This window comes from Rhinolophus ferrumequinum, chromosome 3 (assembly GCF_004115265.2).
Source record: "Rhinolophus ferrumequinum isolate MPI-CBG mRhiFer1 chromosome 3, mRhiFer1_v1.p, whole genome shotgun sequence".
Taxonomy (NCBI): Eukaryota; Metazoa; Chordata; class Mammalia; order Chiroptera; family Rhinolophidae; genus Rhinolophus; species Rhinolophus ferrumequinum.
The window spans coordinates 90123033-90149230 of NC_046286.1; the positions used below are offsets into that span (position 1 = coordinate 90123033).

At 37.7% G+C, this 26198-nt stretch overlaps 1 protein-coding gene across 6 annotated transcripts in view; it reads left to right on the plus strand.

Moving 5' to 3' along the window:
* Positions 1–7190: 7190 nt before the first annotated feature.
* Positions 7191–26198, plus strand: part of GRM1 (glutamate metabotropic receptor 1) — a 344263-nt gene continuing 325255 nt past the window's right edge. For 2 of the 6 annotated variants that reach the window (XM_033102931.1, XM_033102929.1), the window contains exons 1-2: positions 7191–7341; positions 8777–9795. In XM_033102931.1, the coding sequence (XP_032958822.1) occupies positions 9096–9795 (700 nt within the window). In that variant the 5' untranslated portion in view covers positions 7191–7341; positions 8777–9095. Of the gene's footprint in view, positions 7378–7938; positions 8181–8776; positions 9796–26198 lie in introns of those variants that run through there. The other 4 variants (XM_033102930.1, XM_033102927.1, XM_033102926.1 and 1 more) reach the window with 4 other exon arrangements.

Below are 26198 nucleotides of genomic sequence, written 5' to 3' on the forward strand. Positions count from 1 at the left end.
TATTTACTGACCATTTGTGTATATTTTTTTGTTTGAAGTATTTCTTCAAGCCTTTTGCTCATTTAAAAAAATTAGATTGTTCATCATTCTATTGTAGATTTGTGGGAGTTCTGCAGTAGTCTAGATTTAAGACCTTTGTTATATCATGTCTACGTCTATATCTATCACATTTTTCCTCTGTTACTTGCATTTTCATTTTCTTAGTGAGGTCTTTGAGGAACAGAGGTTTCTAATTTTGATGAGATCCAATTTACCAATTTTCTTTTATGGTTAGTTCATTTGGTGTCCTAAGATTTCTTTTCATACCTCAAGATTACAAAGATACTCTTCTCTGTTTTCTGCCCCAAACTTTATAGTCCAACACCTTTTAAACTATTCTCCTTGCTTCTCATATTGCTTAGATCCACAATTTCTCTTCAATTTAGTCACTTTTCTAAATTTTAAATGTGATGTTGCCACTTATGCTTCCCTCAATAATTTTAGCCTTCTTAGTGTTATGTGATGCCATCTCTCCAACCCCCTTACCATGGTTTATGAAGCCCTTCATCATGTCTCTCTCTCTCAAAAAACCTGTCTACCCTTACCGCCCCTCCCCACCCCACCCCACAGTTCTCTGCATTAGCTTTCCAAACCATTTTTATTTCCCTTAAAGCACCACACTGTCTTTTGCTTCTGGACTATTGCTGTTTCTCTTCCTAGACCATCTTTTTGCCTACTCATTCCCTTCTTCACCTACGCAACTGCTACTTGTCTCTTTGGCTTCATTTCAGTCACTTTCCATGGTGCCCTTCCCACATAATCCCACCGTGCTTTTGGTTTTCTTCTATCATGGTAATTTCCACATTATTATGTACTGGTTGTGTAGCAGCTGCATTTCTTACTAGAATGTTCCTGTAAGGCCAGGGCTGTATCTTGTTCACTATGATGTTTGGAGTACTCAACAGAGTTCTTATTACATAAAAGAGGTAATGGAAAATCATAGTTGGTGGATCAGGCAGGTGAAGATAGCAGCTGTGACGTACTACATTTTGATTCCTTGAATTTATCATAATTTATAGAAGATATTTGGTAACTCTTGATTTGTTTTCCATCTTAGCATAACATTTTAATACATTAACACCTTTATTGCAGGAATTGTTAGGAAAGAATACAGAAAAAGAGAAATTATACTACCTTCTATAGCTAATAACTGTTAATATTTTGATGTAATTTCCTTCTAGTCTTTTTTTTTAGCTGTATATGTGCTTTGCATGCTATTTAAAAATAAAACTTAAATCAAATCACAGTTTTACATTTTAATAACTATTTCTTAAATAACTACCAAAAATAAATCCATACACAAGATGTGACCAAAAAAAAAATGATGATTAAAAAAATAGACTAATTTCTTTTATATCCAAGTGATAGTTGTTCCCTTCCAAAAGCCAATAATTTTGCAGGTGCTCAAACTGTTTTGGAGATACTCTTCAGAATTGTCTTCAAAACCAAATAAATATAATTTGTATAGAATCACACCTTATTTTTAAGCCAAAGCATCCATTTATTCAACAAATATTTATTGACTTATAGGTACTATTTTAGGTTCTGGAGATTCAATTCTGAGCAAGACACATTTCTTTATATTATTTAAGAATTTTGCTGACAACTATCCATGTGCAGAAAATTAAATCTACACTCAAAAGATGATTATTTGCTATGAATAATAACATTAAAAATAATGCCTTGCTCATATATATTATAGAACTTTCACAATAAAAATATTCCAAAATATTTTTATTAATGGCAATATAGTTGGAATAAGTCATTATTTTGGAAGTGACCACAGCAATTGAGTGAGACCAGATAAAACACAAATTAAAAAAGAATCAGTAATATTATTTTACAGTAAATGTTATTTCATATGAAAGTGCCAAAGAGCTCTTTTTCCATGATTTTCTTCAGAATGGGAAGCTTTCATGGATAAGTTGAATTTGAAATGAATTTTGAAAAAGGGCAAATACATATAAAAGAAATGAAAGATGGGTGATTTTTTAAAATTTTTATTTTATTATTTTTTTTTTGCAGAGTGAGAGTTATGAGCTGAGACATGGGAAAATGTAAGGCTTATTTGGTTAGAAAAGAATGAGTAGGAGAAAGGGATGAAACTGTATCAGTGGCCTTCAATTAATTAAAGGTCACATTAGAATTACCTAGGAAACTTCCAAAAACATGCCTTCTCTATTTTGATAACAGGTTGGGCATATTCAAATCAGAGTTCTCTTTCTCTGGTCAGCTCCTCACCTTCAACATTCTCCACTTTAGAGAAGGGAAGGGATGGATATGAATAGTTACCAAGTTTTGCTTGCTTGAACCCCTTCCCCCGTCAATGGACTTTGGGTACCAGGTTAAGGCATTTAAGCTTTATTCTATTGGAAACTGGGATGTATTGTAGGTTTTGAACCATGGATTCAAAAGAATAAGGGCTGTGCTTTAGGTAGATCAATATTTTGGCCGTGTGCTGGATTGATAATAATTATGTTCTAGATTTTTTGTTACAGTGAGGCAGAAGTACAATACATTGCTATTTAGAACAGGAATAAGAATTTAATTTGTTGTGTAGGTGAAACTGAAGTAAGATAATCCTTTTCTAATGAAAGCTTTTATTGGCTCCAAAAACTTAGATACATTTCTTGCTTAATTGTTTAAAGGTTGACTGTGAGACTGCAAGTAGGTTACTGCCATTATTGGAACTGTTATAAAAGATGGATATTTTAAGCAAATAGAACAATCACCTGTAATGCTTATGCCCTCAGCATACGAAAAGCCCAAAGTAAAGGATTTCAAATTCATGTTCTTTCTTACTTAAGTATTTTGTGATAAGAGAGCAGCAGTTCAAAGCTTAAGGAAAAATGAAAATAAGTATCACTTAGCTTAGTTCATATGGTCGATTTTTATGAACTTAAGAATTTGGAATAAGAGTAGTGCGATGTGGCAGTGCCCCTAAGTTGTTCCCTAAGTTCAGGCAAGGAAGTGATTCTTGGTGCTTTAATTTTCCCATCTATGGACTAGGATAATATGTCTATTTTATACATATCGTATGATGATTCTGAGAATCTTTTCAAATGGTTATTTTCAAATTATATGGCCCAGCATTGGTTAACAGTTAGCTGTCATTTATGTATTATCTTCTTTTTACCTTTGTAAAATCTTTGTCTAAGTTTTATTTGCTATCAGTTAGCACAGAAATGAAAATGGTTTCTTAACATTGGGAACAAATTTATATAGTTTAAGTGCTATAAATATGTTTCTAAATGGTTTAATACTAACTAGGCAAGTTATTTCCACTTGAGAAACAGTTGCAAAATAGTCTCCCTACATTATATAAAGAATAAATTAGAAACATCTGTAAACTGCTTGGCTTCGATCTTCTTAAAGAAAGGCATTAAAATAAGATGATATTTTTATTGTACAGGGAGAGTGCATTCATCCATTTATTCAACAAACATTTTAGCACCTATCATAAACCAGACATTGTTTTAAACACTGGGATACAGTGGGGAATAAATTAGACAGTAATTGTGGCATTCACTGTGCTTTCAGAATAATCGTGTTTGCCTTATTCTCCTCAATTATATTTTCACACTTTAAAAATAAACTGCTGGACAGTTGTGGCAGAAAAATATGTGGCCAAACATATGTTTTCTAGTCCATTTGCATGAGTCCACAGAGCCATTGATGAACTCTAATTGCTTATGCAATCTGATTCTTTTGGTTCTATTTCTGCGTATATAGTTATAGCCTAATTAACCAGACCAATAAAACAATTGAATATATATATGTATAAATATATAGGCTTGTTTATTTTTTTAAAAATATCTGGTTTACTTTGTTAATCAACCATGTTTTTAAAAAATGTTTTCACTTTCTGAAAGGAAGAGGTTTTATTTTACAATTTGTATTGCCTTTGGTTTAGAGCATAAAGTCTAATAAAGATATGGCAATGTCCCTCTGATTTAAGCAATGTAAATAGCCAAATTGGATACATAAACTAAAAATTCTCACTGGGTCTTAAATTATTCTGCCAAACCCATGAATTAAATATAAGAATGTAAGAAATGTCATACTAGATTAAATTAATTGTACATAGAGAACAGTACTTTATGGAAAGGCATGGTATTCATATCCTAAAACACTTATCTAACTTGAACATTAATTATATTCCCTTAGTAATACATTACATATCAAGTTTTCCACAAACCAATTTTCTACAAAGACCTTCTTTGATCCCATTTCTATTTTCAGTCAGTAATACCTCTTCATTAATGAGTTTATTACCTCTTGTGTATACTTCACTTCCAGATTTCAATGACCGCGTAAACTTTACTTTTCGAAATATCTTGTAGAGTACACTAAAATTTAGAATATGTGTTTAGCTTTACCATTTCTTTCTTCCTTTTTTTTTTTGCTTAAAAAAAATCTTATTCTCAATCATGTCTTACCTTTCTCATTTGAAGAGTATGCATTTTCAACTCATTTTCTGTGGAAAACTTAATATCCTTTTGTGCTCATTTATAATTCAGACTGTTTCCTCTATGATGTACTTTATGATGAAGAACAATGCTAATTGTGCACGCATTTCTACGGAGGGTGATCACAATTTTATTTACAGGTAATCGTTTTATAACCATATAAGGATGATGAGTATTTTGTTGTCCTTCTTGTTACAGCAGCACATTTAAATTATTGTCTTGAGATAATATGTTGGATATTCTTGCTTGATCTCCACAATATTTTGTTTTAAATGGGTTTCCCAAACCAAAATACTCCTAACAATTTTTACCCTGCACAAATCACATATTGAATGTAAGATACCACCCTATCAGCACTGAATTCATATTGGCAGTACTTCTGAACTTTTAACATTCTTTGAACTCTTATAGATTACTATATTAGCCTATATTTGTTCATTTGTATGTATTTCATTCTTTTAGTAATTCTCTTCAATCCTACTAATAGAACCTTCCCTTAGATGTCTGTACATGCATTGCATCCTGCCTGTCTTGGTAAAATCTTCGTTTCCAGAAAGATACAGCATATTTGGATGATCTTGTCTTCTCCTTTCTCAATGCCTTCTTTTTACCTTAGTTTTGTCCTTGTGACTTCTAAGGTTTGGTCTTAAATAATTATCAATAATTTATTTTAAAATAAAGTTTATTGGGGTGACAATGGCTAGTAAAGTTACATAGGTTTCAAGTGTACAATTCTGTAATACGTCATCTATATATCACATTGTGTGTTCACCACCCAGAGTCAGTTCTCCTTCCATCACCGCATAGTTGATCCTGTTTACCCACATTTACCACCACCCCCCCCACCCACTGGTAACCGCTTTACTATTGTCTATGTCTATGAGTTTTTGTTTCTTTATTTGTTTGTCTTGTTCCTTTGTTGCTTTCAGTTTTATATCCCACATATCAGTGGAATCATATGGTTCTTGACTTTTTCTGTCTGACTTTCAAACTGACACATTTGAAATACATTTTTCTTTAACACCTGTAATGTATAATCGATGCATATGCATAAACCTTATGATTCCCAAGTTCTTCCTCTTTAAAATGCTTTGTTGCAGCCAGCCTGAATGTGTCATTTTCACTTGGAGTATATTGAGAACAAACAAATCTGAACATTTAATTATTCCTTCAGTAGTAGGATCCTTTCTAAATGATGTCAATGTGGTTTATTAAAAAGATCCAGCTTTGAGGAGCACGAATGGAAGCTGAATGTGGACTTCAGAGACGTTACTTTCTCTACTCCTGCAGATCATATTTAATGGTCTACATATGCACAGAAATCTTTGTACATTCACTATATCTATGAAATATTCAGAAAAATCATGGTCAGGGCTTATCTTACAGGATTAGCATTATCCAAAACGGAAGTTAAATGGCTCCTAACGGAAGTGAGATACTACTGGGCACTGTGGACTGAACACCTGTGGCTTGCTCTTAGAGCTGACGTCTTCTTTCCAGTACAAGCAGAGAACCATTTTACCCTTATTGTGAAAACAAGAAGTTATCTTCCATTTTTCTTGAGTAAATATATGGTGACTTCTAGAACTGAGATGTTTTAGGGCAAAAGGGTGTGTACCTGGTTCAGTACATTATTTATGAAAAAAGAATAAAAAATCCTATCCTGTTTTTGTTGTCTAAAAAAGAAAATTTCCAGAAAAATCTGACATTGGAAAAAAAAAAAAAGATCAGAACCAGAATGAGAATTAGCTTCTGTTCTTGACTGGAAACATTATGTCCTTTTCTAAGTTTCAAGGAACATCCTAAAGATTAGTTAAAACTGTCTCATGTGGTTTGTCCCCTCCAGCCTGACATGGCATCATTCCACAGGACAATGATTATAGGAACAAGGTGATTATAAAGAGGCTCACATAAGCTGATCTCTCTTCTCTACAGATGACACAAATAGAGAGCTTTGAGCAAGAGTGGAAAGGCACACTGTCACTTGTACTTCCTCTCCGAAGCTGGGACACAGTCTGCTCAGCCAGCATGTTCCCAGAGGAACGTGATTTAACTTGCACTTTTCACACAGTAAGAAGCAACACTGTAGACCTGCCGGGAGGGTGATGGCAGCCTGGGAGGAATTTGGATAAGTGCTTTTCACTTCAATGTTTTCATGTGACCTGACTCTCATTCTCAATTTAGTTACATCTTGACCTGGAAAATGAAGCCATGGTTTGCTTCTCTTCATTTGGCTTACCTTGGTCATGATGTGCATACCCCGCCATCCCTACTGCCATTCATACAGTCTCTTCCTCTTTTCCCTTGCAACCTACTAATAGAGCCTTTCTCTAGATGTCTGCACGTGTATTTTACTTGCTGTTTCCCTCAGAAGGAGCTTCACTTCCAGGGAGAGAAAAATGTATTTGGCTCCTTGAAACACATACAAGGAATATCCACCTAAAACAGCCTAATCGGTTCCCCATTCCTTTCCCCAGATCTGACTATTTATGTATCTGGCAGCTTGTTGAAGAACTCTGTTGTAGTAAAGGCATTACTATTTCCCACTCTTCCGTAGCTTTTCTCCCCTCCCCTCTCCATTAAACGACCGATTTTTATGCATGAGATTATAGACAAGCATTTGGTGACCTGTTTCTTTTTTTCTTTTTTTTTTTTTTCCCGCTCCCCCTCCCTCTTTTTTCCTTGCGGTAAAATAGTGCTGAAGAAAGAGGGCACTAGTGTACAGCCCAGATCGCATTCTTGCACCGGCTGGATTAGAGCTGAGGCGTCTGCGAACCGCGCGTGGCCACGGTCCTCTGGCCCAGGAACCATAGCACTGTCTACATGGACCCAGGTATGTCTCAAGTCCAAATTCTCGAAGCAGACCCAGGTGAGTAGAAACCTCCAGGCAGTGAAACACACCCCCAGTTACAGACAGTCCCAATCTATGGGATTTTCCTCCTGGGGCACCCCCGCTTATTCATTGCTTTTAGTCCTGCATCCCGCGAAGCGTCGGGACCCAGGAATGCCTGGGTTGTCTTCCTCCTTTTGCTTGCCTCCCCTCCTGTGTTCTTGCTCCCCACACGCTGCCTCAGCTCCTTTCTCCTCCGACTCTCACCTTGAGAAAGGGAGCCAGGGAGGGACGAGAGAGGCAGCCAACTTCAGCCTCACAGGCGGCTGAAATTTGGCGCCTCTGCCCCCCCGAAGCGGTCAGGTTTGAATTTTCTTAAGGGAGCACTGACTGCAAGGCGAAGAGAATGAGGATGGAAGGGTGGTGAGGAGGCGAGGGGAGGGTGTGTGTGTGTGTGTGTGTGTGTGTGTGTGTGTGTGTGTGTGTGTGTGTGAAGCATGCAGGGAGGGTGGTTGAAAAAGCGAAGTCGGGGGGCGGGGTGGGGGGTGTGAAAGAATCGGAAGTCGCTGGTCAAAGCGTGGGCTCCCGGCGCTGCGGAAGAATGTCTCGGTGGCAGGACCCAGCACTGTCCAGGGTGCTGAAGGCGGCAGGGCTGGGCTGCCGCGGCGAGAGCGACCCGGAAGCTGCCCTTCGTTCCAGTTCTAATAACTATGCGCAGCCAAAGGTCCCTATTGAGGCGAGTCCCTACTGAGGCGAGTGCAGCGGCCGCTGCACCCCCTCCCTCCATCCTCCGCGGGGGAACAAGTTACCTTATCTGCACCCTTTCTCCCTGAATGTCTACTGTAAGCCTGACTTCTTGGTGGGCGGGAGGAGGGAGGGGACGTACCGAACTCCGACATGCTGAGACTTTACCAGGTGTTGCCTTAGTAACTACTATGGATTTCCTTGAGCTGGCAAATTTGTATTCACCACTTGGGTTGTACCTTAGGGTCTCTTCAACCCCTCAAAGTTAAAGTACAAGGTGCACTCCTTGTTCAAGTTCATTTTGAAGTAGCGCTTTCACCTTTACAATGAAAGAAAGAGTTTGCAAATTTCTTCTGGGAAAAGTTGATCTTTTCAAATCCTGAAAGTTCTCTTAAGGTGAACGACCTAGCACCCGCTCCCCTGTCCCTCCGCCTGCACCCCACCCCCAAAGTCAGTGAGCGTAATGAGTATTTGGGGACCGGAACGAGACTTGAGGCTGGAGGAGGGGGCAGATCGGCGTGTCTCTGAGCCTCTTCGCCTTGCGCCCCCAGCAGAGCTGCCTCCCAAGCTGTCGCTCCGGCCCATATCGTGATGTGCTCAGATGAATCGGACCGGGCAACTGTTAACATCACTGACCCTAGAGTTTTGACGCCAGTGGTGCGGAGCTTTGATTTTCTTCCTCTCTCGTCGGCAGCTTCCAGCTTACCGCAGCCGCCACGACGCCCACTGTACCCTTGATCAGTTTACCTTGGTGCACCGGTGAAGGAGGGGAAGTGGAATTCTCCTAGAAACGCCCCCAGGGAGTGGAGGTGATCGTGGAGGACCAGGAGGAGGAGGCCGAGGGGAAGGAGGCGGTGGTGCAGGCGGCGAAAGCTTTGGACGAGAGGTGCTGGCGAGCGGGACCGCGCAGGGAGAGGCAGGCGTGCGGCGTCTCCGCTGTGCACGCCCAGACCCCGCTGGCGGGACCAGCGTGGGAACGTGGCCAGCCGGCTGTGGACCGCGTCCTCATCACCATGGTCCGGCTCCTCGTGGTGTTCTTCCCAGCGATCTTTCTGGAGATGACCCTTCTCCCCAGAAGCCCCAGCAGGAAAGTGTTGCTGGCGGGAGCCTCATCTCAGCGCTCAGTGGCCAGAATGGACGGAGATGTCATCATTGGGGCCCTCTTCTCAGTCCACCACCAGCCTCCCGCCGAGAAGGTGCCCGAAAGGAAGTGTGGGGAGATCAGGGAGCAGTATGGCATCCAGAGGGTGGAGGCCATGTTCCACACGCTGGATAAGATCAACGCAGACCCCGTCCTGTTGCCCAACATCACCTTGGGCAGTGAGATCCGGGACTCCTGCTGGCACTCCTCCGTGGCTCTGGAGCAGAGCATTGAGTTCATCAGGGACTCTCTGATTTCCATTCGCGATGAGAAGGATGGACTCAACCGGTGCTTGCCTGACGGCCAGTCGATCCCTCCAGGCAGGACTAAGAAGCCCATTGCGGGCGTGATCGGCCCGGGTTCCAGCTCTGTAGCTATCCAAGTGCAGAACCTGCTCCAGCTGTTTGACATTCCCCAGATCGCCTATTCCGCCACAAGCATCGACCTGAGTGACAAAACTCTGTACAAATACTTCTTGAGGGTTGTCCCTTCTGACACTTTGCAGGCAAGAGCGATGCTTGATATAGTCAAGCGTTACAATTGGACGTATGTCTCTGCAGTCCACACGGAAGGTAGGCATTGCCTTTGGGAAAGAAAGGTACCTAAAAAGCCAGAGCATTGCATGATGTGTGCTTGGGATAATGGTTTCTTCCCTGTTTATTTCGAGCTCTGTGGGAAACAGACTGTTTCTCTCAGTAAACGCCCTCCCAGGCATCGCCTTTTATCCCCCTTCTCCGGTCTTCCTGAGTAGGGAAACGGTGTCCCATCCTGTTTCTGGGGGGTAGCAGGAGCCCAAAAGGTGCTCAACCCTCCATGCACGGGGTCCAACTGTAGAGTTTGGACTCACATATTTGTTTGCCCTCATTTTCTGAGTGTGTGTTTTGGGAAGACTTATTTGCTGATGGCGTTATCCCATCCTTCAGTGACTGGCTTCGATTTTCCCAGCTTAATAGATTCATCCAACCTGGGCAATTAGAAACAAACAAACAGACAAACAAAAGCAAAGAACACTGTCCCCTGACTTGGTACTGAAAGCTTGATCGTGTCTTGATCAGCCGCAGGTGCTTCTTTGTCCAAGCCTGCCCCTTCTTACAAAGGAGACTTAACCTGTGAGTGTTCTGATAACCTGTCATTTCCCCCCAGTATATCAGAAACTTACATTTTACATTCTCGGGTGCCGTAAACACAAAGGCAATGTAAATCATTTATTTATTTTCTTCCTACCGCATGTGTTAAAATTGTCCATATGTCCCCACACCCTCCAAGAATTATCTTGTTTTAGGAGAAATAACACTAATGACCTCTTGGATTGGATTTGAGTTTTGGTTTCTAGTCTTTTAACACAATGAATTTGCTCATTTGAATTTAAAGTTAGACCAATTATAAGTGACGAATGACAGGCTAGTAGATATCAGGTTTAAAATGGTTTTTAAAAATAAAGTAGGATTACCTAAGATTAAAACTTTGACATTTGCAGAGTTTTATAGACATAAATTCTCAAAGAACTTCTTATATAAAGATTTTCTTTCTTTATCTTAGCCTATATAAATTTTTGGATAAAATGAGACTTTTGAGTCATGTGCTCTTAACTCCCTTGTCAGGTTTATGAAGAAAATGAGACCCTGGTAATAAATTAATGTCTCGGAGAATTCACATACATGTATGTGCTGGCATATGGAAGAGAATCTTGAGGGTATTGCTGCATTCATATTTCTTAATATCAAATTATTAAAAAAAAGGCCATTGCACGATTTCATGGTTTTCTTTAGCAGTTACACAATATTCAGTTACTAGTGTGAAGTCTGATGATAGAAATTAAGAATCATTCCTACTGAAGTGGTTATATGGTTATTAATGAACACTGATGCTTTAATTTATAAAGGGAGCAGAGTTTTCAGGACAAACAAACCAAAATAATGTAGAATTATACATTAGAATTTCAGACTTTGATTTGGAAAAAAAAGTTTCTGCTGCAATATTGTGACTTCTAACAAGTGACTCACATTTCTGAATCTTGATTTTTTAATAGTGAACTGCATACCTCTTTTTCAACAAAATCTTATATTACTTTTTTAAGATGCAAATTTAAGTTCTGATGTTAATCCCTTACGTTTTAATGTTAATTTCCTACATTTTTAATGTTGAATATAGTTTCCTCTAGTGCTTAACTATAACACCTTGAAAACACAAGTTAAAAATCATTAATTATCAGCGTTAGAGAGCATAAGAGGTAATGGCAAAATCTAGATTGAATGTGATTTATTTAAATATTTAATAACTGAGCTACGTAATTGATTACAGATATTAGAAGTGTAAATTCGTTCTTCAAGAAGGAGTCATACATCATTTTTATGCAGTAGTTTTATTTTCCATATTCTATTATATCATTTTGGGGGGAGTGGAGAGCAGTTGAGAGAAGACCCCCCCACCCCGCCCTGCTTTCTTCAATCTGTTTTCCAGTTGCATCACTTTGCTAAAAATAATGGCTAATAGTGGATTGTTTTCTGACAACTAGAATTATGGTTTTTGAAAATGAATTGCACTTGTGTTTGTCAATTTTGTTGAGGACGGGCTCGTATTAAAATTTCACCCTTGTGTTAGTTTGGACTTTGTTTCCTTTCTGCCTTCTGACTGATGTTGTGTAGCAGAGATAATGTCTTCATGTCTTCGTGCCATTATTGTAGTTGACTCCAGACTAGATTGCGTTCATAGAACAGCATCAGAGCTAACTTTGGTGTCTGTTTTATTACCAAGAGATTATGCAATTTGCCTTGCCTTTTATATACAATATCATATTTTTTCTCAGAGAGAATTTATTTCTTCTCTTATTAGACGTAATGTCTGTGGAAAGTAAATTGTTTCTATTTCTTCTATCTGCAAAGAAATATCACAGCCTCCTTTGTATAAATTCCAACTGAAAATGTGTTTTTCCTGAGGCTCTGCCCTCCTGCTTCTCAGGGACCCAGGGTGTATTGGCCTGCAGGCACCTTCTTGCATCATTTAGTAATTTTCCTGCCTTCAGACTGATGGGGTCACCTACTGGTGACAGTTCCTTGTCAAAAAAAAAAAAAAAGTGAGACCACACATCACTATTGTCTCTACCATCTGGGCACTATTCAGGAAGAAAGTCAGTGTGTCTGGATATCAGCAATTTGGAGCTTAGAAATTCTGGAAACTTCAGTGACCTTCACCTCTCCTTGCCAAATGAGCCATTCCTTTGTCATTTTAACATCACAATTTCTTTTATTAGAAGTTAGCCTAGTACAGTCAGCATCAAAATTTCTAAGTGACTGCCTTGATTATTGTGTTTAATTTTGATGGGCTTTAAAGTCACAGATGGAGCACCCTATTCTTTGAGTGCTCCAATTGTTTTTATATCCCTTTGTTATTTCATTTTATATTAAAGTTAAGCTTAGGGGTATTTTCTGGTTTTGCTTTTTTTTTAACCGGCTAGAATTCAGTTGTTTTATATATATATATATATATATATATATATATATATATATATATATATATATATATATATATATATATTTTAAACATATTTTTCAGTCTTCTACAACATTATTGGTACCACATGTGTCCTCTGGTCATGACAACTGTCACTTTACCTGACCTACAAGAGAATCAGTGCACGTGAAACTACCTGCCATAGGCTCTCTGGAAAATTTTCAGGATGGGTTCCTGAGGGGAATATTGAAATAGGATCTGTCAAAGGGTGGGGGGACTCACTCAAGCACCAGAGCCGTATCCACACACAAAAATGGAATGCCCTTTAGAGCAGGCTACTCACCTGGAATGTACGTCTTTAAATATGCCAAGCATAAAATACAAAAATAGCCTTCCTCTGTGAAGAGTATCTCGGCCAAGGACACCGTATTCCATCCTTCTGATCAAATGCATATTCCCATCAAAAACCAAATTTTTCAATTTGAAAGGTCGTAAAGCACAGTACTTAAAATAATTCTAGTTGATTAAATTGAAAGCATTGGACAAGACTAATAAAAAAAACCACAAACCATCCTTTGAGTTTGTAGCTTCAAGAAGTTTTTTTCGGATTGGGTACATTTCATTTGTTTTAAGGTTTTCTCTCTTGTATTTTGTCTCTTAGTGTCAGATGAGCATTGATATAATAAGGGATTTAGTGATGTCACTTTCCTTTTTGAAAATATTTACTATAAGGTACCCTTGTAAAAAAATTATGTTTTCATTGTGGTGTACCTTTTCTGACATTTGCTTACCTTTGATCTGAAATTGGCTTTTTTGGCTTCTTTTCAAAATCCAATAATTTTCTTCTCAGGAGATTTTTTTCTATTTGACATAAACTTACTTATAAAAAGTCTAATGGCATCAGAGGAAAATCCTCCTAAGTCATAAATGCATCAGCTAAGTATTATTTTTGCTAATGCAATTACATATAAAAATTTTATTTCTAATAAATATGTTTCCTATCTATGCACCAGTAACTTTCTTTATATCTTTCTTAGCTTGATTCCAACCTATATTACAGTAAGTTACCTTAACAAATTGTTGTATTTTATCACAAAATAAGGAATTGGAGTGTCTGGAGAGGTTATTTAGACCAATCAATTAAAGATGCTTAAAACACCAAAATAACATCTTTGCCAAGATGTAGTTCCCATATGATCTCAGTTTCTAAATTGTGATTAGGATTTGTAAGATAGTGAGAGAATATAGGACTTAAATTCAGAAGCAGAATTTCACCTATTAGTCAGTTTTTCTATATAATGACCTGTCTCCCTGAAATTTTGACCAATTCTCCATTAACTCCTGGGAGTCATTCAAACAATTCAAACTTCTCTTCCATGTGACATTTATCATCCATAAATCCTCTCTTTTATGGCATACCTCACCAGTTTCTGCACCCATATATTCTAGTTTTTATTGTCCTCGTCATTATAGATAACTCAAGTATTTCTTAGATAAATGATTATTCAAAAGTCCTTTTTAAAATATGTACTGCTACTAGGCCGTATCCCCTCCTTTTTATGCTTGAGCAGTTATTAATATTATTATTGATATTATTATTAAATCTAAGAGTAGAACTTTTTTTGTTTGTTTGTTTCCTTTTGAATGTAAAACTGTTAGCTTAAATCTGCCTTCTCAGTACGTTCTGGGATTTTGATTATTTAATTCATCTTAGGATTTCAGCTTAGTGTCCTCAGGATTTAATTACATACATTAAAACTGAGTAAGAGAGGGTCAAGTATAGAGTCTCAGAGCCTATCCCTATTGAACCACTCCCTGGTTTGCTCTGTGAATTCCCTTGACAGTGGGATTTTCCATTACATACTGTACCTCTTTATAGATAAATACATAAACATAGTAGTTTAAATGAAAAGCCATCACAATAGATATTCAACTCTCGTTGATGAATTACTATACAAAACATCATATATAAGAAATTTGAAGACTTGGTCTCAGTTACTAGATACTTTATACTCTAAACGGACTATAGTTTGTACACATGTAAAACAAATAGAAATCAAGCAAAAATAAATCATTACAGTATAGACATTTAAAAACATGACTTTATAGAATTTAGGGAACACCGAAAGAAAACATTAGTATCATTAGCTAGAAAAAAGCTAGAGAAAAGGGAATTTTGATTAGTTTTCTTCTTTTTCTTTTTTTTTTGAATATGGCATTTGTAAAAGTTAGAGGCTGTAGTACGAGTGTCCTTGTGGGGGATAAAATAAGCAGGTCTGCTTCCCTGGAGTGGAGAGTGTAGGCCAGGAACTCCTAACAAAGATATCAGCTCCAGTGTAGGTTCTTATCTGTGATTTTGTGATTCTTTATTGATATGAAAGACAAATAATGGAGAATATTGAAGCATGTTCCAGAGAGTTTTGGTTTCAAGAAAGATACGTTCAAACAGAGTTTGATGTGGTTCAAAGATAATTAAAAGAAAACAAATTCTTACTGAAATGTGTAAATGAGATGCATTAGGTAGGGAGGGGAAAAACTGTGAAAAATTTAGTAATTATAGAATTCTAGGTACTAGGTTATTAAAATAATTGGGAAGTATAAAAGGCATTCCAAAGGAATACTTTATGGGAGAATTTGATGTAGCAGAGTTAGGGGCAAATCTTCAGTTTTGCAATTCCAGAGGACCAGGAGAATTTTGGTGTAATTGACGGGCCTGTGATAAGTAGGCTTCAAACCATGTTTTTTTTGTTTTTGTTTCTTTTTTTAGTTTTAAACAGAGTGGTCTTAGACTTAATACGTGCAATTTGATGTGAACTTTGGCAAAAAACACATACATTATTAGCCAGAGTGGGTGTGTGGACAAAAGAAAAGTGGGAGATAATTGTGAGGTTCTCTATTTGTGATTGAAAACATTTGTTCACATCCAAGTAAACCTTGTTTACCCAGAACCTTGATTCTCCAGCTGACCTACCTGGAAACTTGAGAGTTGGTGTCTTTAAACTCTAATCTTTTGTATTTTAAATATTTCACAAAATGATTTTTGCAATCTGTATTACATAGTTCCCTAAATTCTGTTAAAGAGATTGCTGATTTAATAGACACTTTTCTTGACTATACAATGTAATCATTATAAATATCAATTGTTACAGATGCTGGGATGCAGTGGTAATCTTGACGCCAGTTGAAAATTACAGTTATTTACTCCTACCAAAAATGGTCCCTGATTGCCATACTTTCAAGTTTTTATATTTATTTTCTCTTATATTGGCTAGGCTTATGCAACTCATTTTCTAAATTATATAATCAGTGTTTAGTAAAGAGCTACTATGTGCAAAAGATTAAGGTGAAATACAAAGACGGAAAAAAGAGACCCCTTTATTATTTTGAGAAAGCTTCAGCTCTTCTTGATTCTCCTGCCCTACCATCAATCACTCTGAGACTTCATTTGCCTCGGAACAAATTTTCTAAAGAGCTGGTCTGCATAGGGTAGGTGGTAGTGGCAGCTTCTATTTTATGTTTCCATCACGTGGCTTGCCATTTGCTGTTCCTCTTCAGACACTAAAATGTTTCTCCTAATAATCTATGGAGCTAATATACAATAACTGTTTCATGGGTTTTTAAATACCTTTCTGAGCAGTGGCTGAGTTGGTGTCACCATAAAGAGATTTTTGTTTTCAAAAGCTACATTTCTAACGTGGCCTTTAGTCAGACCACAGAGGGCTGAGAAACCAAAGTCAAGGGCAGAATGGTTTAATGAGCTCCTTACAACCACTGAAAAAGAACTCATAGGGCACTCTGCTGATATTAGATTGGAAGCAGTATCTCAGTAGAAGAAGGTTGTCAGTTTTCAGAGAAGCTGTAGTTGAAAACCAGAGTCAAGGTAAGACATGAAGCCTTGTCAAAATGATGTGCTGCTTATCCATCAGAGAGCTACTGCTAGATTTTAAATTTACAGAGAAATATTTATGTAATATACGTGTGAGTTCTACTTGTGTTTCATGCCTAATTGTTCTCTGTGAATGTCTGCAACATTTTGAATCTTAATCTACATGAAAAATTATAATTTTAATTTTCTTCAGTCTCATGGGAAGTTTTGCTTTCTTAAACTTAAGGCACAGTGGTACCAAATATAGCATTAATGTTTTTATAAAGAGAATTTATGGGCTCAAGCACAAACTTGGTGATCAGAAATCCTCATTTATCAATTTTAAAATTATCTATTTTTGTCACTTTATGGCCAACAAATTGAGATTCAAGGCAATTATCTAAAGGATTCATATAAAAGCCTTAACTGGCAATTGAACCCCAAGAAGATTTAGGGGAGCCGTTCTTTGATTACCAAGTAATTTATTTTGCTCTCTAATGAAGACATGACCATTTATTCATTGATAAACACATGTCTACATGTGTCAGACACTGGTCTTGTTGCTAGGAACACATAAAAGAATAATAACTATTATTATCATTGTTATTTCTATTATTATTATCCTCAAGTGTCCCATAGTCCATTGGAAGAGACATAGAACTACAGAGGGTGCCAAAAAATGTACACACATTTTAAGAAAGGAAAACTATTAAAATTGTAATACTTTATATACACCAATAACAAAAGAGGAACACAAGTCATGTTTCACTTCTGCAATTACAACAGGTGCTCAAAGTGGTTACTATCAGCGTCCAGACACTTCTGATTACGGTGAACTACTGCTTGAGCAACGCTGATCAAAGTGTCCAATTGTGCACATTTTTTGGCACCTCCGGTATATACCCTGTTTTCCTGAAAATAAGACCTAGCCAGACAATCAGCTCTAATGTGTCTTTTGGAGCAAAAATTAATATAAGACCTGGTATTATATTATAATATATTATAATATAATATATTATATTATATTATATTATATTATATAAGACCCAGTCTTTTTTTTTTTTTTTAAGACCCAGTCTTACAGTAAAATGAGACCAATTCTTATATTCATTTTTGCTCCAAAAGACGCATTAGAGCTGATTGTCTGGCTAGGTCTTATTTTCGGGGAAACACGGTAGGTAGTTATAGGCTCATGGGTCACAAAAAAGTACATTTAATCACTTTTTAAGAAAAATAAAAGCACAAAATATATGGGAAATACTGTGTGTTCCTCTCAGTTTTATTTGTACAATTTAAATGATAATTGCTACCACATGTTTACCTCATAACAGTATTTCAGAGGACAAGGAGATGGTATGTACAACTAGCTTTCATTAAACTCCCACCAAAGAGATGGATTCTTAAGGTATTAGTCCTTCTTAGCTGATGAATATTGAGCAAATGCGTGAAATTAGTTAATCAGGTGTAGATGTTTTACCCTAAATCCTAGTCACGTAAGATAAAAATGAAATTCATGGTTAAGATAAAAGTGCAGCGTCTGCCGTAGATTTTAGAAAGCTTTCTCATTTTACAAATGAGAACACAAAGGCCCAGGGAAATAAAAGTGACTTTCCCAAGACCATAAAATTTGTGAGTAGCCAAGCTGAGACTTACACAGGCTTGTGTCGGATCCTTTCGTAAACCAAGATTTGCTTCTTTGTTGGTTTTTAAATCCCATGATCCACTCTCATGCGTTCCTTTCTCCTGTGAGGTTTACATCATCCAGCCCAGCTACATTCTTCCCAACTTTGCTGCTGTTATTTTGTAGCTTCCAGGGGACTCTTCTGTCTCTGAAAATGCATTCTCACTGCTGATACTCTTCCTTTCAATGTCAACTCTTGCCATTCTTTGGAGTGATTCTGACATTCATTGATACCTATCATTTGTTCAATGATCTCAATTCTGTGTCCTTTGTCTCCTCTCCAGCCACCCACCCACTCTGACCTTAGTCTTGCATCTTGATATCATCAAGAGCTGTTCTGTCTCTCAACTTGTAAACATCAGTTAGCCTCTGACCAGGAGAAACCTCTTAAGCTTCCCTTGCTCCCCACTTACCTGCTCTCCATATTTCCATGGAAAATCTGAGTCCAACCATTTTCTTACTTGACTTAATTTCTCCTGTGGATCCAAGCAGCTCTACCTCCATATTTGTGCTTGTTACCATGTTGTAATAAAGCTCCTTTTTCAGAGTAAATGAACTTCCAACTTCAAGTGGCTATTCCACATGAAGCTGTAGTTGAGATTATCAGTTTGTTATTTGTTCCCAGTCCCTTCACTGCAGAAAATTAAGACCAGAAAGGAGCACTTTTTTTTTTTAATGAAAGAACAAAGGATTCCATCTCTGTGAGGGCTGTGATCAAGAGTCACATTCGCTCAGATAGTTCTGTGGTACCATCTCTACAACAAGTAATCAGGGGCAGTGTATACTGGATAAAGACAAAACATTGGAAAAGGAGGGCTAAGGTTGGATTCTGGAGTTCAGGAGTAAGAGTAACCTAAAGGGTTCATGGAATTAACCAAGCTTAGAGAGACATCAGGGTAAAATGTACCAAATCAACCCCTTCAGTTTAGTGTGCGGATGAGATGACCTAGTGCTGTGTATCTAGCTAGATGAGTGTAAGATATTATTATTGTCATCAGGCTATTCTAACCTTAATTAAGATGTCCTTAGTCTAAGTGAGCCTGTGTGAAGTGAGTACAGGAATGTCCCGGGACAGGGGTGTGCAAATAAAAAGAGAAGATATACTATATGGTGCAGATTTGCTAACTTCGAGCAGCACATTTGAGCTCCCCTTTTGTCCTTTCATAACAATTGTACCCACAGCATGGGGCCCTAAGCAAAAGCCCTTTGGTTCGACAGCTTATTCTACAGCTATTCCTGGAGACTCCAAGGTAGTCTCTCTCGTCTGTTCTCTGTGGTGCTCTAACACAGTTTTCAATTTGTATGTTACAAAGGGTAGAACAAAAAAGATCAATAAACAAATTGCTGACAGTATGTTCAAGAGGAGAAATTGTTTACAATAGAATTTTAAAGCTGATACGCAGATAATTAAACAGTGGAAACAACTGACAATAAATAAATAATATCTTCTTTTCCTGCAAAATTAAATATACTATTTTATTTTCACTTTTTGGTCATCAGGTATTACTCTGTTGGTAAAGAAGAATATATGCTCAGATCTCTATCTTAAATAAATGTTCTGTGAGAACCTTCTCTGAGCCAGACCCTCTGCTACAGTTTCCGATGACCAGAGGTAGATGAACTGGAATGTTTCTATCAAGAGGTTCACTGGATAATGATTACCACTCAGTTTGATAAATGTAACCACAGGAGTAGGCATGCCTGAGAGAGGTAACCGGGAGAAATGTGACAAGCTCTCTGTGGGCCAAGGAAAGAAGTGATGAAAGTTCATAGAAGCTTCTCAAAGGTGAAATCTGAAGTTCACTCCATCAGAGGAATATGAGGAAGGCACAGAGAAATGAATATGAGCAAAAGTTTGCTGTAGAAAATAAAGTATCCTCAAGGAACTCTAAATATATCATTGATTCTGAAATGTATATTTAGGTAAAAGAACTGGGGAAGGATCAAGCTGAAAAGGGAGGAAAGGCCCAGATCATGAAGGCACAATCTTGTCGAGCCAAGGAATTTAGATTCTATTTTGTAAGCATGAGGATCCAGTGAAAGATTTTAAACAGGGAAGAAACGGGATAGAATTATATTTTGAAAAGGGGACTCTGAAAATTTTGGAGATGACAGATTAAGGAAAGGAATCAGATTGGAAGCGAGGACACAAGTTAAATTGGCCTTTTCTCCACCTCTCCCCCATTGACGGCTGGGGGAGTGGTGGAGAAAAGGTCAACTTAATTACTCAGTTTAATCAAGAGATGATGAGAGCTTTAGTAAAAGAAGAGTCAATGGGGATGGAAAAGAGAGAATAGATTTAAAAGCCACTTAGGGAGATTAAGATTTAGTGACTGATTGATTGTGAGAATCAAGAAGAAAGAGAAGTCTAAAATGACTCCCAGGTTTCTACTTTGTAGGGAAAAATATGAGAAATAAAAGCGGAACCACACGTTGGAAAAACATATATTTTACATTGGTTGAATTTGAGGTATCTATGGGGCAATGAATTCAAGAGACTCCATAGACCAAAAATCTGGAAAGGGAGGTAAATTTATCAGCAAACAGCTGTAGTTAAAACACAAAAGTGGATGCGATTTCACAGAGAGAATGTAGCATGAAAATAAAAGAGTCAAAGGCAGAACTTTGAGGAAGGTGAAAATTAGGAAGAGGATCCAGAAAAGGGATGAAGAAGGAACAATTAGAAAACTAGAAGGAGAAAGAGGAAGAACCAGGAAAGACAGACATCATGGAAGCCAAAGGAGGAGAGAGTTTTAAGAAGTTAACAGTGACCAGTACCAGACAGCGGACAGGAATGGAGGGTTATAGAAATGGTTCTCTTACCGGTACCCTCCACTTCCTCCTAGCTTCTGCCCTTCCAGTAATCTCTTAATATCGAAGCCTATTAGAAGGGCAGAGGCCAGGAGACAGGGGAGGCTGCACGTACATTGCATCGTTCTTAGGGACTCAGAGGGGAAGGTAAGAGAGAGGATGGTAGCTAGACAGAGATGCACTTCTAAGTGAAAACGTTCTCTAGGATGGAAAAGACACAGTGTTAAGGGAGGATGGAAAGCATGGTAGAAAAGGAAATCTTGAAGATAATCGATGAAGCAAAGCTGCTAAGGAGGCAGGAAGAAATTGTGGCAGGGCCACACTTGAATAGGAGAAGACTTTCCTTTGGGTGGTGATGAGTGTGGGGAAAGGAGAAAACATTTGAAAATAACATTTGGTAGCTCTTGTTTTCTCAATTATTCAAAGAAGGGCATGGGAAGGGGAAGGGAGCAGGTCAAATACAAATAGAGCAAATTTTTAGAGAGCCCAACTGAGATTGGAAACCATGTATTTCTACTACTGTCAGTTCATATTGTTTTTATATTCTCTCCGGTGTGCGCAGCCCACAGATTCAAGCCAGGAGTCAGCTTTCATAGCAGTTCATTAACGTGGCCCCCTGCTGGCCTGATGTCCAAAACACCAAAATCTTTCTTTAGTTAATTACATAGGATACCAGAGATCATAACCTAGAATTATCCTTTATCCAGCTCCTGTCATAAGGCCAAATGAGGGAATTGATATGTAAGAATATCATCTAAGAGGTCATTATCTATCACTCAGTATGACATTGTTTCCATAATACTGCATACCTGACTTTTTATTTCTCTTCCTGAAGAATTGCCGATTCTAAATTTCATTTTAATGATGCCCGTTTCATTTCTTTTTTTTTTTATTAAAGTTTATTGGGGTGACAATGGTTAGTAAAGTTACATAGATGTCAGGTGTACAATTCTGTAATACGTCATCTGTATAGTACATTGTGTTTTCACCACCCAGAGTCAGTTCCCTTTCCCTTTCCATCACCATATATTTGATCCCCTTTACCCTCATCTCCCATCCCCCTCCTCCCTTACCCTCTGGTAACCACTTTGTCTGTGTCTATGAGTTTTTGTTTCTTCATTTGTTTGTCTTGTTCTTTTGTTGCTTTCAATTTTATATCCCACATATCAGTGAAATCATATGGTTCCCGACATTTTCTGTCTGACTTATTTCACTTAGCATAATAATCTCAAAAACCATCCATGTTGTCACAAATGGTACTATTTCTTCTTATGTCAGAATAGTAAAGTCAGAACAAGAATTAAAAATGTAAATAATGTTTTATAATTTTCACCTTTTTGTTAAAAATTTTTGCTTATTGTGTTGTTCAATGCCCCTTGTATAAAGTACATTGTTAATAATTCTTTTTAGATTTTTTTTCTTTTTAGATTTTAATATTATGAAATCACTTATCTCTCTTAAGGAAGTGACATGTTTCATCTTAATCAGTAATGAGAGTATTGTATTTTTAATTTTTCTCTTTGCCTACCAGGAAGCTCAAAGCTAAATTTAATGCTCAACTATAGAAAATGTTTAGATTACGTGTAGATGTTAACTTCTTCCACCTTACTTCAACATGATTATTTTATACTTCGTTTTTATTACTGTAAAATGCCTCAACTTCATTTTCAGGAGAAGACAGGATATTAATAGATATATAAATGCAAATGACCCCACTGCAGGTACCCATCTTTATTGAAGTTTTCATGTTATGAGTCAGACGGTTATGACAGGCTGAGAGGTTTTTTTATTTTTTATTTGTATTTTTCGTGTGTGGAAAGTAGGGGGGGAGGTTATCTTATACTCATAGCTGAATATGCTGAAGATGGAAACATTTTTTCTATGTATTTAGTGTGTACAGAAGAATCCTTGAGTGTTGACCTTATACCAGAGGAGAATCATGTTTCTTCAAATTAGTGAAAAAGTCCATCCCCTGACTCCTAGATGCTCTGCCCATTGCTGTCTTTTCCATTTTCAGTGCATTGTGGGGTCTGTGATGTGGCTGTGTTGGGATAGTTCACCTGGTTTTGGCAGGTGTATGTGTAGATGCAACATTCTCTTCCAGGGTCAACACTGAGTAGGGCTGCTATATCTCTGTAATTCTTAACAGCCCCTTTTCCTGTTTTCTCTTCTTACCTTTAGGGAAACATCAATCTGTGTCCAATGACTGTTCAGTGACAAATAGAGAGGTATCTTGCTTTTCACTCACTTCCTAACTTTTCCTGGTGTTCTCATCATGCATCTTCCAGACCATAATTGCTTGTTGCCTGGTGTTTGCTGAGTTCTAGGCAGCTCAGTGTGATGCTACTTCATTCTCCTTTGAGCTAAGGTCAACATAATGTAACCTGGGAAATCATGATGCAGGATGAGACATCAAAAAACACCCAATGTCTCTTACTCCTGTTAGTAAAGTTAAAACACAGAAAGTAGAGGGAAACCCGATGTGTTGATACATGTGAAGGATGAATTAGCCTTAGTTTTTAGCTAGAAATGCCAGATTTAAAAATGTGAAAAGGCAAATTTTATTTTTCTTCTTCTATGTTGGTAATGCTGAAAAAGAATTTAGTATGTAATATCCTTGTATGGCATTTTAAAAGTAAAATTTTACCTGAAAAGGAAAAATTTCTTAAAAATGAAAAAAAAAAGTATTGAGTGAGTGATCAATGTTCGAACTGTGTATATTCTCCCTTTTAGTAGATTATTTTTAGGCTCTCCTAGAGCAGTGCTTTTCAAACTTCAGCATGCAGACAGATCACCCGTGGAACTAATTCTATCGCAGATTCTGATTCCGTAGGCCTGGGGTGGACCTGAGAGTCTACATTTCTACCAGGTTCTCAGGTGGAATTGAGGCTCGTGGACCACAATAAGGGTAGAACCTCTGTAAGCCCCTCTGATAACGTATTTTCCGTGATGGCGCATTGTACATGCTTTCTCACTCATTTATGAATTACTTACTTGAGTTGTGTCTCAAGGCAATGTTCTATGCTCCTGAAATAGGCCAAGAACGGCTTTTAAAATGTTAATATTTAGAAAATTATACCAAAGATGTTGAACTATTCATTTCTTACATTCAATGACTTTTTAAAATATGCATTAACTTGCCTGAATAATTGCGGAGTGTAATAGCTTTGTAGTTAATCAAGTTTTTGGTTACATATATGCCTTCTCCTCGTAGAATACTCTGCCCCAGTAGAATATCTCCACCAATGGGAAGTAAATTTCTGGAGGGTGGGATCTTTGTTTTGTTCACTGATGTCTCCCCAGCAATTAGAAGAGTGCCTGGCATGTAGTAGACACTCAATAAATATTTGTTTAATTGATTTAAGTGAGGAGGACTTTTGTTTCAATCCCTTTTTCTGCCTCAGTAAGGAGTTTGATGATTTAAGAGCTTGCAGAGCTTCATATCAATTCTTATTGCCTACTATAAATGTAAATGAAGCAAGAGAGTGGACTAATTATTCAATTTCCAAGAACCAACAACCTTGGAAGTCTTTGGTTTTTGCTAAATTCTTCATAAATAATTTTTCACTTGCTTCTTTCTTATAATAGTGGAATAAAGCAAAGAAAATATCTGATTAATTTCATGTGTCATGGGTAGACGCTTCTTAATATCCCTCTTCACTTTTTACCTTTCTAGTAATTGAGGAAAAGCACTGCATTCACTGTCAATTAAAATGCTCAAGTTGTCATATTTTTCTCATTGCCTTCTTTTTTATGAATATGGATGTCCTGTACTCTCTGCCCTCAGACTTTAGTGCCTATGTGCAGTGGGACGTGTTCCAAGTGGGAGAAACTTGGGTTTGATCCCCCTTCCTCCGTCAGCTACCCTTGTGACTCTAGACGAGTCACTGAACCACTTTCAGTCTGTCTTCTCGTCTGTAAACGGTCTGTCATGTCTCCTTTCCAGACCACCACTATGAACCGATGTGGAACTGCCAATTGTGTTAAATTCTACTGCAGCGTATGTCATTATTGTCTCATTTTGATTGTTAATAACTCCCTCCTGGCCTCCGCTTTTCCCAGAAAGTTATAGGCAACTATTTCTACTGAGCATTTATTTAGAATGATAGATTTTGTATTGAACGTAGAAACATTTATCTAAGTCCCTGATTTGAACACAAAAAATTAGAGATGAAGTGATTTGCCTGAGGTTGCACACATCTAGTTACTACAAGAGGAAAGACTTACACTGTAGCCCAGCGTTCTCTCTCTGTGACCCCGAAGCATCTCTAGATCACTTACCTTTATCTCTTCACCAACTCTCTGATTTTCTTCCACCCTTCGTCTCTCTATGTTGGCCTGAAAGGCAAGCCTCAGCTTCCTATCAGGGAGCCAACCAGTTCATTCATTTACTCAACAAATACAGACCCTACTCATCATCCTGCAGGGTGAGAGGCATCAGATGTCAAAAATCCATCCAGGCTGCTGATGTCAATCAAGTTTGGTAACATAGGCAAATATCCATATGACATTGTACAGATATTATATTTAAATTTAAAAATATATATGTTGTATGTGACCATATGTATGATTATACAGTAAAATAATATTGTGAATATCCTGTAGTTCCTGCCATTGCTTATGGTCCAGAAGGAGAGACAGAGAAACAATTATTGCCACGTCATCATGTTGATGAGGAGAGGGTGTGGGGTTCAAGGAGGGGGAGAGTACTTCTAGGTGGGGACATTGGGTAGGAATCTTGGAATAAGTGGCATTAGAGTGAGTCTTTCTTAGATTCTAGCTGGCCTTGCAAATAAAGAGCTAGATGGAAAAGGAATTTCCCATGAAGGCAATCATGCGGGCTCTGAGTGAAACACTAACAGACAGACAATGGTGCAGTGGTGAGCTCTTCAACTGGTCTGGAGTAGAAGTTACCGAAAAGGGAGTTGTGGAAGAATTGATTGGCAAAGTAGACTCACATGTCAGAGTCCTGAGACTGTCAGAGCTTGAATTTGTCTTCCATGTCCTAATTTAGTCAAAATAGAGTAGACTTTCTTTTGCAAATTTCTTCCAAAGACTGATAAATAGGGACTTATTTTTAACTTTTCCTGCCCACTGATGTTTTTGGTCTTTGTTTTTTCCTCCTTGTAGCATATGTGCCAGAAAGTGACACCTTTGCAGGAAAGCCA